The 12,951-nt window shown below is 66.0% G+C and overlaps 1 protein-coding gene across 3 annotated transcripts in view; it reads left to right on the forward strand.

The window, feature by feature from the left end:
* Window positions 1–10,023, forward strand: part of MEGF6 (multiple EGF like domains 6) — a 92,146-nt gene extending 82,123 nt beyond the window's left edge. For 2 of the 3 annotated variants that reach the window (XM_047869961.1, XM_047869959.1), the window contains exons 19-37: window positions 332–463; window positions 542–670; window positions 778–909; window positions 1,427–1,555; window positions 1,633–1,761; window positions 2,004–2,132; window positions 2,560–2,688; window positions 2,958–3,086; window positions 3,306–3,434; window positions 3,541–3,669; window positions 3,824–3,955; window positions 4,059–4,187; window positions 4,755–4,883; window positions 6,130–6,258; window positions 6,433–6,561; window positions 6,875–7,003; window positions 7,092–7,223; window positions 7,776–7,904; window positions 9,407–10,023. In XM_047869961.1, the coding sequence (XP_047725917.1) occupies window positions 332–463; window positions 542–670; window positions 778–909; window positions 1,427–1,555; window positions 1,633–1,761; window positions 2,004–2,132; window positions 2,560–2,688; window positions 2,958–3,086; window positions 3,306–3,434; window positions 3,541–3,669; window positions 3,824–3,955; window positions 4,059–4,187; window positions 4,755–4,883; window positions 6,130–6,258; window positions 6,433–6,561; window positions 6,875–7,003; window positions 7,092–7,223; window positions 7,776–7,904; window positions 9,407–9,471 (2,399 nt within the window). In that variant the 3' untranslated portion in view covers window positions 9,472–10,023. The remainder of the gene's footprint in view (window positions 1–331; window positions 464–541; window positions 671–777; window positions 910–1,426; window positions 1,556–1,632; window positions 1,762–2,003; window positions 2,133–2,559; window positions 2,689–2,957; window positions 3,087–3,305; window positions 3,435–3,540; window positions 3,670–3,823; window positions 3,956–4,058; window positions 4,188–4,754; window positions 4,884–6,129; window positions 6,259–6,432; window positions 6,562–6,874; window positions 7,004–7,091; window positions 7,224–7,775; window positions 7,905–9,406) is intronic. The other variant, XM_047869960.1, reaches the window with a different exon arrangement.
* Window positions 10,024–12,951: the final 2,928 nt, after the last annotated feature.

Here is a 12,951-nt window from a genome sequence, read left to right on the forward strand (position 1 = left end):
CGACGGACCGGCCAGCCGAGCCGCCTGCCCTCCCTGCGGGCGGTGCTGTGCCCTCTGGGCTGCCGGCTTATGGGGGTCTCCCAGCCTCTCTGATGCACTCCCCATTTTGCCTGTTGAGCTGTCCTGGGGCAGGGGCTCCTCTTTGGGGGTGGTCCTCTGCAGCCCGCAGCCCAAGGAGGGGCCGGGGGCTCCCATGACCCGTTCCTCTCCCTCCCCTGGGCCGGCTCAGTTGGTGCCACCGCTAGGCTGGGACACAGGGTCGGTACCGTGCTCCCCCGGGCCAGCAAGGCCCCCCGGGGAGACTGACTGGCTGTGGTGGGGGGGGGGGTAGATTGTCCCGAAGGCCGCTGGGGGCCGGGCTGCCAGGAGATCTGCCCCGCGTGTGAGCACGGTGCCGTCTGCGAGCCCGCGACCGGAGCCTGCCTGTGCCGCCCCGGCTACACGGGCAGCCGCTGCCAGGACGGTGAGTCCCATGTCACCCCCGACTTCAGACCCTAGCCCGGGCGGCCCCATCCACCGCTCACGCTTCCTCGTCCTGCAGCGTGCCCGGCGGGCTGGTTTGGGCCCGGCTGCCAGATGAGGTGCTCCTGTGCCAATGACGGGCACTGCCACCCGGTGACCGGACGTTGCAGCTGTGCCCCCGGGTGGACCGGCCTCAGCTGCCAGAGAGGTGTGTGGGCCCGGGGCCCGGGGCCGGGGGTTGGGGGGGGCGAGGAGGAGACGGGATGCTCGCGGGTTCTGCCGGGCCTGTGCGGGCTGACCTGGGTTGTGTTGCAGCCTGCGACAGCGGCCACTGGGGACCCAACTGCAGCCACACCTGCAGCTGCAGTGTCGGCCACGGGAGTTGCGATGCGGTCAGCGGCCTGTGTGCGTGTGAGGCCGGCTACGCGGGCCCGCGGTGCGAGCAGCGTGAGTCCTGGCCCGCCCACAGCCGTGCTCCCACGCATGTGCGTGCATGCACCCACGTGCTGGGGGCCCTAGTCCTGGGACAGGCAGGGGTCCCCTCCCCCAGCTCCCCCTGCCCCCCAGCTCCCCCTGCCCCCCAGCTCCCCCTGCCCTGCTGGGCCCAGGCAGCCCCCATATACCTGGGCCTGAGATACAGGCACACTTGGAGCAGCAGACAGGGAGAGGTGGGGTCTGTTGCACCCCACGGGGCACCCGGAGGAGGGGGGCACCAAGGGCCACGACCTTCTGCGTGTGCCCCCCTACAGCTGGGCCCAGGGGGTCCAAAGTCATGCCTGGGGCTCCTCTCCTGGGGGCTCAGTCCTTAGCTGGCTGGGCAGGGAGGGGGTGGAGGCAGGTAGATGAGCCCCTGGGGGACTGCCCCGTGGTCCCGTCCCCCAGCTCGGGTGGCAGAGGCACAGGCAGGTGTCTGTCAGTGTCTCCCCACCTCCGGCTGACGCTGGGCGGGGGCTGCACGGCTCAGGGTGTCCCCAGGGCTACTTCGGGCCGGGCTGCGGGCGGCGGTGCCAGTGTGAGCACGGGGCAGCTTGTGACCACGTCAGCGGGGCTTGCACCTGCCCGGCCGGCTGGAGGGGAACCTTCTGTGAACGTGGTGAGCTGGGCCGTGGGCCGGGGCTGGCGGTGGGCCCCGTTTCCTGGCTGTCTCCCATCACCGCCCGCTCTCCGCAGCCTGCCCGGCGGGCTTCTTTGGACTGGATTGCCGTGGCGTCTGTGACTGTGTCGCCGGAGCCTCCTGCGATTCTGTGAGCGGCTCCTGCCTCTGCCCAGCTGGCCGCCGGGGCCCCCGCTGTGCCCAGGGTACGAGAGGCCCAGGCGGCCCCGGGGGCTACGGGAGGGGGGCCGGGTCCACTGAGCGAGACTCGCGTCTAGGGCCTCTTCCTGGGTGTTCGACGCTGCCTGGTGGCCACCTGGGAAACGCTGCCTTTGCCCACAAGGGCCAGCATGTTGGTCTCTGTGGCCACCCTGCCCAGCTGCCCCGGATCTGCTGCAGCCCCAGCCAGGGCCGCTCCCCAGACCCCTGACTGTCCCCTGTCCTGCAGCCTGCCCAGCCCACTCCTACGGACACAACTGCAGCCAAGCCTGCACCTGCTTCAACGGGGCCTCCTGTGACCCTGTCCATGGACAGTGCCGCTGTGGCCCTGGCTGGATGGGCCCCACGTGCCTGGAGGGTAAGCCCTCCCGAGGAGGGGTCCTTTAGGAGCAAACAGTCCCACCCTGGGGAGTCTGGAACCAAGGATTGTGTCAGCCCTTCGATGAGCCGTGCAGGGTCACGTGGGCATGGGATGCCGGTGACGCGGGTTTCACCGGGAGCGACGGGCAGGGAGGACCAGGGCCTGTCACACCCCCACGGGGCCCGCAGCACCTGGGGGCAGCAGGAGGGTGCCAAGCCCCCCCGAGGTGGGTTGGGGGCCCGGGGTGGCCTGGGGCAGGTTATCTTACATGCAGCCCTGGGGGAGGTCCTCCCCACAGAGCCTGGTGTTGGGTTTTGGGGTGGCTGGAAAGCACAGAACCACCAGGGCCAGCCCTCGACAGGGGAGAGGCGTTGGCCCTGCTGGGCTGACTGGTGGGGTGCTGTCCGCCCCCCCCCCCCCCCAGCCTGCCCCTCAGGCCTCTACGGCGAGAACTGTCAACATTCCTGCCTTTGCCAGCACGGGGGCACCTGTGACCCTGTCTCAGGCCACTGCACGTGCCCAGAGGGCTGGGGTGGCCCAGCCTGTGAGGAGGGTGAGCACGGGTCAGGCGGTAGAGGAGGAGGAGGGACCCGGGGTCCGGGGTGGGTGCCCCGAGTGTCCTGGCACGCCCCCCCCCCACCCCCCCCCCGCCCGACGTCCGTGGGCAGAGGCGGCTTCCTGCTGCTGGGGGCTGTGGCCCAGACCCGTAGTGTGACCAGCCCCAGGCACCTCTCCTCGACGTGGGGTGCAAAGCCCTGGGCGGGGTGGGGGTCTCCTGGGCGCGGGGGGCACAGGGCACTCCCGGAGCACTGTACCCTGCAGAATGTCTCCCGGGACGCTTCGGGGCCGGTTGCCAACACAGCTGCAGGTGCCTCAACGGTGGCCTCTGTGACCGGTACTCAGGCCGCTGCCTCTGCCCAGCCGGCTGGACCGGGGACGAGTGTCAGAGCCGTGAGTGGGCCAGATTGGGGACCAGTTGGGGGAAGTCCGGGGGTCCCTCTGGGCCCATCGGGGCTGGCCTCAGCCTCCCTGCAGGGTGGAGGGCCCGGTGAGGGGTTACTTGGCAGGTGGGGGCAGGGGCGGCTGTCTGAGCTCCCAGGGGTCTCCTGTGGGAGGGCTGGGGGGGCCCCGCTTGAACCCCCGGAGCCCGACCCAGCCCTCTGCCTGCAGCCTGTGCCGAAGGCACGTTTGGGGCTCACTGCGAGGAGCGCTGTGCCTGCCGGCGGGGAGCCACCTGTCACCACGTCACGGGGGCCTGCCTCTGCCCCCCGGGATGGAGGGGCTCGCAGTGTGAGAACGGTGAGCCCCTCGGCGCCGCCGCACCCGGGGGCCCCGCTGCTCGGGTGGGGGTGGGCCCGCGCCGGCCCCGGGGCTCCCTGCCACCCCAGCACATGGCTTCCCGCAGCCTGCCCGCGTGGCCGGTTTGGAAAGGACTGTGGCCAGCGCTGCCAGTGCCCGCCGGGCGCCGCCTGCCACCACGTCACCGGGGAGTGTCGCTGTCCAGCGGGCCTCACGGGGCCCAGCTGTGAGCAGGGTAGGTGACCCCGCCCGGGCGGGCACAGGGCTGTGCGTCCCCCTGGAGCGGCACCCCCACGGTGCGGGGGGGGGGGCTCTGCAGGGGGGCGGCTCTGGGGCGGACGGAGGAGGCTCCCGAGCCGGGCCGGGACCGACCTCCGCCTGCGCCCCAGCCTGCCCGCCAGGCACCTTTGGGGAGCGCTGTGGGCAGAAGTGCCGTTGTCCCAGCGAGAACCAGACCTGCCACCCCGCCCTGGGGACCTGCACGTGTGCCGCTGGCTACCATGGCTCCGGCTGCCGGCAGCGTGAGTGCGCCGGGCCGCCCGCCGGGCCGTCCTTGGGAGGGCTGCGCACTGCCGCGGGCCCGGCCCAGCTCCTGGCCCCTGGCAACGGCCCCTGTCCTCGCAGGGTGCCCCCCTGGGCGGTTTGGACCCGGCTGTGAGCAGCCGTGCGGGTGTCTCCACGGGGGCTCCTGTGATGCGGCCACCGGCGCCTGCCTCTGCCCTGCTGGGTTCCTTGGGGCCGACTGCAGCCTGGGTGAGTGGTTGGGGCGAGGGCTGGGTGGCTGGCTGAGGGAGGGGGTGGCTGCCCTCTGTGCCTCAGTGGGCAGGGCCCCTGACCATCTGCCCCCCCCCCCCCGCCCCCGATTCTCCTGCTGGCCCCAGGCTGGGCTAAGGTGGGGGGTGTCAGTGTGACCCCCGTGTCCCTGCCGGTCAACTCTGTCCCCTTCACCTGTCCCCACTCTCCCCCCCACCCCCACCCCAGGCCCCCCAGCCACGCCCAGCAGGGGCTTGTGGACCTCTGTGCAGAGGCCAGCCAGGCATCCAGCTGAGAAAAGTGCCTTTCTCTGAGTCATGTGGGGACTTCCCGCCCATCCGGGAGCCTGGCTGGGCTGGTGGGGGTGGGGTGGGGGCATCAGTGAGCCCCCAGCAGACCCGTGGGTAGAGGGGAGATGCCAGGGCGGGCGGGGGCACGGGAGGAGGTCGCCTCCGCCCCGTCCGGGCCAGACACAGGGCTCCCCCTGCCCCTTCCCGTCCCTGGGCCGACGTGGCAGAGAGAAGGGCAGCCGGCAGCGGTGGCCACCCTCCTGTCTCCTCCCGGCAGCCTGTCCACAGGGCCGCTTCGGTCCTGGCTGTGCGCGTGTGTGCAGGTGTGGGCAGGGAGCGGCCTGCGACCCCGTGAATGGCAGCTGCACCTGTCCCCCGGGGAGGACCGGCCTCCACTGTGAGCACGGTGAGCACGGACTCCACCCGCCACTGTCCGTGTCAGCCCTTGGGAGTGGGGCCGATGGGCTGGAGCCATGGGTTCCCCAGGGGAGACCTGGGCCCCCAAAACCGGGTGGTACGTTCACGCTGATGGTCTCCGGCGATCCCAAGGGGCTCGTGGGGGCCGAACAAGTTCCAACCCGGACCCTCCCAGCAGAGGGTGGCCGGGCGGGGGGTGGGGTCAAGCAGCTATTTCGTCTGAGGACAGAGCCAGCTTCCTGGCTCATGGTCCCTTGGCATAGCGTCCCGCTGGCCCTTTCTTCTGGCCCAAGAGGCCAGGGACCCCAGGTAGAGGGACGTCTGGAGCACGAGGCATGGGGGAGAACAGGGGTGGCTTGTGCCCATGATGGCACCCGGACCCCACGGCCACAGCTACGGCCCCTTGGCCTGGCCCCCCCACCCTGGTAGATCTGAGCTCTCTGCTTTTCTTTAGTCCTCCTCAAGGAGTCAGTGACAAACCCCCATTCTTTTTTTTTTTTTTTTTTTTCAAATTTTTTTTTTCAATGTTTTTTTATTTATTTTTGGGACAGAGAGAGACAGAGCATGAACGGGGGAGGGGCAGAGAGAGAGGGAGACACAGAATCGGAAACAGGCTCCAGGCTCTGAGCCATCAGCCCAGAGCCTGACGCGGGGCTTGAACTCCCGGACCGCGAGATCGTGACCTGGCTGAAGTCGGACGCTTAACCGACTGCGCCACCCAGGCGCCCCCAAACCCCCATTCTTAACCAGCGGCAGTAAGGAGTCATAAGCCTTATGGCCCGGCTGTAGCTAGGCTGTGTCTTCGCCTCCAGGGGAGTACGGCAGCCACAGTCAGTCGTATTACAATCAGAGGCCACCGGAGGGCATGGCAGCCCGGCCTCCTTCTCAGCCCAGAGGGTGTGCCTGTATGGAGGGCCGCCGCCTCCAGGAAGGCTTCCCTGACCACCTCTTGACAGCTGGGCGGGCACTCCCCTGCCCTGGAGGCCGCTGGCCCCTTTCGTCCTGATCGTCCCTGGCGCCCAGCCGGCCCTGGCATTTGCTAACTGAGAGAACGGATGAATGAGCAGGACACGGCTCGTGTCACTCCCTGGCGCTCGTGTCCCTGGGGGTGGAGACCGGCACCAGCAGGCCCCAGAAGGCGTCTGTTGAAGGAAGGTCTGACGTGGTGGGGACGTGTCCCCAGAGCGTGTCCAGCCCCGCCAGAGCTGTGAGCAGCGCCTGACTTCTGCCTCCAGGCTGTCCTCGGAACCGGTTTGGCATAAGCTGCGAGCACACGTGCTCCTGCAGAAACGGGGGCCTGTGCCACGCCACCAACGGCAGTTGCTCCTGCGGCCTAGGCTGGACGGGGCCGCGGTGTGAGCTGGGTGAGCTCCCGGGCGGCCGGAGGGCCAGGGCCTCGATGGGGGGGGGGGGGGGGCTCTGGGCCCCCTGGAGAGCGTGGGGCTCGGGGCCGCCGCGGGTCTGGGCCAGGCTCCCGAGGCCGCTGGAATCAGGCTGGCGTGGGGGGGCCGCCCCTCACGACCCCGCTCTCTCCGCAGCCTGCCCTCCCGGTCGCTACGGTGCCGCCTGCCGCCTGGAGTGCTCGTGCCAGAACAACGGCACCTGTGAGCCCGCCACGGGCGCCTGCCGCTGCGGCCCCGGCTTCTACGGCCAGGCCTGCCAGCACCGTGAGTCCTGGGGAGGGGACCCCTGCCCGGCATCCGCCCCTGCCACGTCAGGGCCCACCTGGGCTTCCGTGGCAATGGCCGCCGTCCCCGTCCCTCCCGGCGGGGCGGATGGCTTGGGGCCTGGCCCCGCTCACCGTGGGAGTCCGAGGCCAGAGGTCACGAGCGAGCCGGCGGACCTCCCACCCGAGCCCCAGCCGTGATGGGGGAGCTCCCCAGGCCTGGGAGGGGGAAGGGGGGACGCGAGCCTTGGAACCAAGCCCTTTGCTCACTCTGGGCCAACTGAGGTGGGGACTCTAACGCGGGTCCCCTTCAGCCTGTCCCCCTGGCTTCCACGGGGCTGGCTGCCAGGTGGCATGTGAGTGTCAGCACGGAGCCTCCTGCCACCCCGTCAGCGGCCAGTGTCTCTGCCCCGCCGGCTTCCACGGCCAGCTCTGCGAGAGGGGTGAGTGCTCTGCGCTCCTGCGTGCGACCCTGGCCCTGTCCAGTCTGGCGCGGGGACCGGAGGGGACACCGAGCCCGCTGCCTCCCAGCAGGGTGTGAAGCAGGCTCATTTGGAGAGGGCTGCCGCCAGCACTGTGACTGCGAGGCCGGGGCACCCTGCGACCCCGTCACCGGCCAGTGCCTTTGCCCCCCAGGGCGCACAGGGGCCACCTGTGACCGTGGTAAGTCTGGGGTCCCGCTTGGCGGGGCACAGGTGTGGGTCTCTGCCTTTGGCGAGTGCTGCTGGTGCAGGTGGAGCCTCAGCTGTGCTCTGCCCTGGGCACATCTCCCCCCTCTGTGGGGGGCAGCTGCTGGAGGGGGCACCCAGCATGAGGCTCCTGCTCAGGGTCGTCAAGGCCCCACACTCTGCTCTCTGGCCAGAACAGAGGCCCGGTTGGGCGGGGTGGAGACCTGCCTGATCCACCAGCCTGCCCGGACGGAGGAGGGGCCGCACACACGAGCTCACAGTTGCGCGCTCAGCTTGACCCGGGGAGGAGCGTCCCTGACCGCCAGGCCCCCTCTGCCAGCCCCAGGGCCGAGCGGGGAGCGGGGTGGTGACGCTGGGCAGGTACCCGGTACCTGGTGCTTTCTGGTGTGGGAGCTCACGTGGGGCGGGAAAAGCAAGGCCTGGGGCCTCCGCTCCCTCACGCTCCTGCACAGAGGGCCTGGGTCCCCTGGGCAGGGCAGGTGGACGGACCCTCAGGCCTGTCTCTCCTACTTCGTGCTGCCTGCAGACTGCAGACCGGGCTTCTTTGGGCCAGGCTGTGCCTTGCGCTGTAGCTGCGGAGCTGGGGCCGGTTGTGACCCCGTCAATGGGCAGTGCCACTGCGTGGATGGCTACACTGGGCCCACCTGCCAGCAAGGTGAGCCAGGCTCCCGAGGGGGTGGAGGGAGGGCGACATGCTTCTCAGCCCCACCCCCGGCGTCCGCCCCACCCCTGGCGCGGGCCCCATCCCTCCTCCCCACACACGGCGCCCCTGCGAGGACATCACCATCCCAGCTGGGTACCCCTGTTGTCCGTATGGCTGCTGATGGGCGAGGTGTGGACCGTGGGGCCGGGTTCTGCCGCGCCAGCCGCCCACGGTGGCCCTAGACGGCAAGGGTGGGCTCAACCCCTGGGGCAGGGCTGAATGCATCCGCTGACCTGGCCCTCCACCCCTCCCCTCCTTGCCCTGCGTGTGTGAACCAGAGCGTGATGGTGCGCCCGTGTGTGTGTGTGTGTGTGTGTGTGTGTGTGTGCGCGTGTGCTACAATGTATATGCTAACCCCTGTGTGTGCACGCTGGTGCGTGCCCGTGCCCCTGTGCACGTCGGTGCCTGCCTGCACCCCCAGGCAGTGAGGGAGGGTGCAGGAACTGCACCTTGGCCCCTCAGCCCCCTGGGGGGACGTGCCTCTGCAGGCAGAGCTCTGCGGTGCCCCTGGGGTTCCGGGGTCAGCTTGCCCAGACCCAGCCTGCTGAGGGGAAGGGCTGTGTGTGCCGAGAAGGTCGTGCCTGGGGCCCGTCTGGGGCCCGCGCGGACGGGCTGTGCACACAGGTGAAGCCAGGAGCCAGGCTGGGTGGGGATTCCAGACAGGTCCTCGGCTGGGAACCCCAAATGCGGGCCGGATGTTGTGCAAGCGTGCCTTCCAGCCTCTCTGAGGCGGCCCTGGGCCCGGGAGTGTTGGGAGTCCCGGGGGCGGGGTCTCACGGGAGGTGGGGTGGGGGCGGGGCGGCGGAGGCGGGGCTTGCAGGGCTGCGGCTCGGGACGCAGCGCCACCCACGGCGGCACCTGGTGGTCGGCTGTGGGATTGCGCCGCAGGCGCTGCTAGGCGGTCCTAGCAGCCTGGACAGGTGGCAAGGGTCTGGGACCTGTGTCACCCCTGAGCCCGGTGGAAAGGAGGAGAGGCGAGGCCTCCCTGCCTTGCAGTTCTGGGCCCTGCTCACTTTCCTGGAGTGGAGCGGCTAGCTTCTAGTAAAACCCCTCTCCATCCAGCCTCAAAGTCCCTCTTCCCGGCCCTCCGTGATACTGGCCTGGGGGCACTGGGGGCTTTCATTTGCAGAGGGAGGGCCCTACAGGCCTAGGTGGCAGAGAGGCATTTGCTGGTGTCACTGGTCTGTTACCAGGAGACTGAGGCCAGAGGAGGGATGAGGATTGTGCATGTAATTACTTATAACCCAGGCCCCACAGGGTGGCGGGCAGGCCAGAATCTGGACCTCAGACACGGGGCGGTGCAGAAGCTGGGGGGGAAGGGCTGGGCTGTCTCCCCTTCATCGGCCTGGAGCTGGAGGGGCAGGAGGGGACACCTGAAGTGGGAGCCCAGAACTGGCCGGGTCGAGAGTTTCCCCGTGCCCCGGGGCTGACCCTCCCTTCCCCTGTCCCTACAGCGGCCTTGCAACCGGCCTCTGACGGACCAGCACCTGGGCTCAGCAGCAGGGCACAGAAACACTAGCGCAGAGGCAGCAGTCAAGCAGGCCCGTCTCCCGGGTGCTCTGGCGACAACTGAGGAGGGCGCCCGTAGGCCAGGACTCCAGCCGCAGCCTCGTCCCCGAGGGCCGTGTGCAGCCACGCAGCCCCTCGCTCTGCGAGGATCGGCTGGCACGGGGAGGGAGGCCCTGGCCGGCCCAGCCGCAAGGAGCCCGGACGAGTGGACCCGCCCTACTGGCTGTGTGTGCTGAGCAAGCCCGCCTCCCCGGGTGGGGACTGAGGTGTGGGCGCAGGTGCGGCAGGGGACCCCTGCCCCCCGAGCTGGTGCTTCTGGTGCTAGGCCCTGGGACCGCTGTGGCCCCGTCTGTTCGCCTGGAGCCGCAGCCCACTGTATTTATGTAAAAGTATTTATGGGCAGCTGGACACGCCCGCCGCACCCTGGGCACCGAAGGCTGCCCGTCCCCTGCGCCACGAAACCCTGACGCGGGACCTTGGGGCTCTGAGGGGCCTCTGGGTGGGGGACTCTGGTACATGTGAAACCCAGTAATTTAAGGAAGAAGCAGTCGCTTCCTTGTGACCTGTGTGCTCCCTGCTTCGGGCTCACTGTGGTGGCCTCCCGGGTGCGCCCAATGAGTGTGTTTGGACGGGGATCCCCTCCTGACCGGGGAGGCCCCGTCTGGCCCCGCCCCCCCCCCCCCCCCCCCGCTCCCCTAGGGTGTGGCTGGCACATGAGGGTTGGAGTTTGTCCTGGTTCCCGGTGCCCTGGAGGGGCACGAGGGGGCTGGTCTGTGCGTGGGCCCCTCGGGGAGGAGGCTGGCCCGAAGGCAGGGGTGCTGTGGCAGGGTGGGGGGGCAGGCTGGGCACCCCACCCCTCCTGTCTTCAGAGCGGAAACGGTGGAGGGGTGAAGAACATCCAGTAGAGTGGGCTGCACCCAGATGGTCAGGCCGGACACTTAGGGTCGGGGCTGTAGTCCCTCTGCCCTTCCCTTCGACACCAGCCTAGCTAGCTGATCCCCTCAGGGCAAAGCGTCTCATGGAGCGAAGCGACCCACCCTGTCCCCTTAGGCAGACACCTAGTGAACAACCCGTGGCAGAGGAGGTCAAAGGGACGGGCCCCTGTGTTAAGGTCTTAAAGTCCCAGGAGGGACAAGGGGGGACAGATTGGTGACGTGATACAGGAAGCTGCGGTCACAGGAGGACCGGTCGGTCGTGAAGGCTGGGGGTGGAGCTGTGCAGGGTGGGCGGTGCCTGGAGGCGGCAGGGAGGCTCCTAGAGGGGACAGGGGACGGGGACAGGGGACCGGAGAGGACGGTTAGCAGAAACAAGGGGGGTTGTGAACATCCTTCTAATTGAAGTTCTGGAACAAGGAGGGAAAAAAATGACGGAAGCAAAAACAGAAGTCCGGCCAGAAGGTGAACCGTCTCAGACCAGAAGCGCTCCACGCATAACACAAAAGTAAAAGAGCCAGGATCCCAAGAATTTTAAGAAAATCACCGGCAAAGAGAGACTCTAAGACGCCCAGAAAAGAAGGGAAGTCCTGGTGACGTCAGACTTGACGGCAGAAACTCGGGAATTGAGGACCGTGGTGCTGTTTTCAAAGCACGGATGACGCTCGAGATTGATGTTACTGTTCAAGCGTCTGGAAAACAAAGTCAGGGTTCTTCTTGGGTCTCCCAAGTCCCCACTGGGTGAGCCCTCGAAAGCCTGATCTCAAGATGCACTCAGAGGACGCTCACCGGCAAGGAGAGAAAGCCTAGGAAGGTGCAGTGAGATGTCCCCACGGTTCCCGCATGACCTGGTAACAGAATCAGGTATTCCCCTGAGCCGGCAGCAGAGACCCCGAGAGTGTGTGTGGCAGGGGTGGGGAGGGACATCAGCAAGCCCCATGCAGCGGCAGGTGAGCACAACTGAGTGCAGACATGTGCTAACAGGCTAGGTCACTTCCTGCCCGGAGGGAATGTCATCTCGGGTGGAAAGTGGAGAAGGAGGAATAATAAAGCAGAGTGAGAAAGTAGATTAGCAAAGCCTTGCAAGTGGTTACAAAGGACATCAAAACACTGATCCGTGGGTTGCGTCAGACCTCATTCCGTGGTACTTTGTCAAAGACCTGCCTCGAAGGACAAAAACATAAGCTTACGAAATAAATCAGAAGAAAGCCGGGGTAGGAGTTTTAACGTTTCTGGGCAGAAAGCATCGTCAGTGACTCTATAAATACGTGTACAGATAAATGCACGAGACAGTAGAGGCTCTGGAATCCGTAAAAGTGACACTATAACAGGCAGAAATAAACGACGGTGGGTGATTTTAACGTGTTCCTTAAAAAAAAACCACGTTAAGCAAGCAGGACACAAGCAATGATAAAATTTTAATAAACTTTAACATGCGTGGTATACATGTAAACTTACGTTCATATATTTATATTCTTATGTACAGAATTTATATTCGTGTATATAAACTTTACATTCAGCAAGTGGAGAATGATGGGGCACTTAAGCCTAAAATTCCATTGAAGATGAATAAGGAAGAAAAAAACTAGCAAGGCTGATGATACTAAAAAAATTTTTTTTAATGTTTTATTTATTTTTGAGAGAGAGAGAGAGAGAGAGAGAGCGTGAGCGGGGGAGGGGCAGAGAGAGAGGGAGACCCAGAATCCGAAGCAGGCTCCAGGCTCCGAGCTGTCAGCACACAGCCCGACGCGGGGCTCAAGCCCACAAACTGTGAGATCATGATCTGAGCCGAAGTCGGACGCTCAACCGGCTGAGCCACCCAGGTGCCCTTTGATAGTATTTTTTTTTAATTTTTTTTTCAACGTTTTTATTTATTTTTGGGACAGAGAGAGACAGAGCATGAACGGGGGAGGGGCAGAGAGAGAGAGGGAGACACAGAATCCGAAACGGGCTCCAGGCTCTGAGCTGTCAGCACAGAGCCCGACGCGGGGCTCGAACTCACGGACCGCGAGATCGTGAGCTGGCTGAAGTCGGACTCTCAACCGACTGCGCCACCCAGGCGCCCCTCATAGTATTTTTAAACGCAAAGAGAAGATACAGGAGGAAGGACTAACTTACAGACGCAACAGAGAGGAAGACCTAAAAATGATGTTAAGAACGATTACGTATAAGTAACAGAATTAAAACAAAATTTTTTTAACGTTTATTTATTTTTTTGAGACAGAGAGAGACACAGAGCATGAACGGGGGAGGGGCAGAGAGAAAGGGAGACACAGAATCCGAAACAGGCTCCAGGCTCTGAGCCGTCAGCACAGAGCCCGACGCGGGGCTCGAACTCACGGACCGCGAGATCATGACCTGAGCCGGAGTCGGACGCTTAACCGACCGAGCCACCCAGGCGCCCCTAAGTAACAGAATTTTTAAAAAGTGGGTAAGTTTTGAGGGAAGATACGAAACGCCAGGATTGATGCTGGTGGAAATATACACTCGCACAAACCCACAACTGCAGTAAACGCAAGTAGCAACGGAAGCCGCCGCCCGCGGGAGGGCCTGGCCGT

This window comes from Prionailurus viverrinus, chromosome C1, assembly GCF_022837055.1.
Source record: "Prionailurus viverrinus isolate Anna chromosome C1, UM_Priviv_1.0, whole genome shotgun sequence".
Classification (NCBI taxonomy): domain Eukaryota; kingdom Metazoa; phylum Chordata; class Mammalia; order Carnivora; family Felidae; genus Prionailurus; species Prionailurus viverrinus.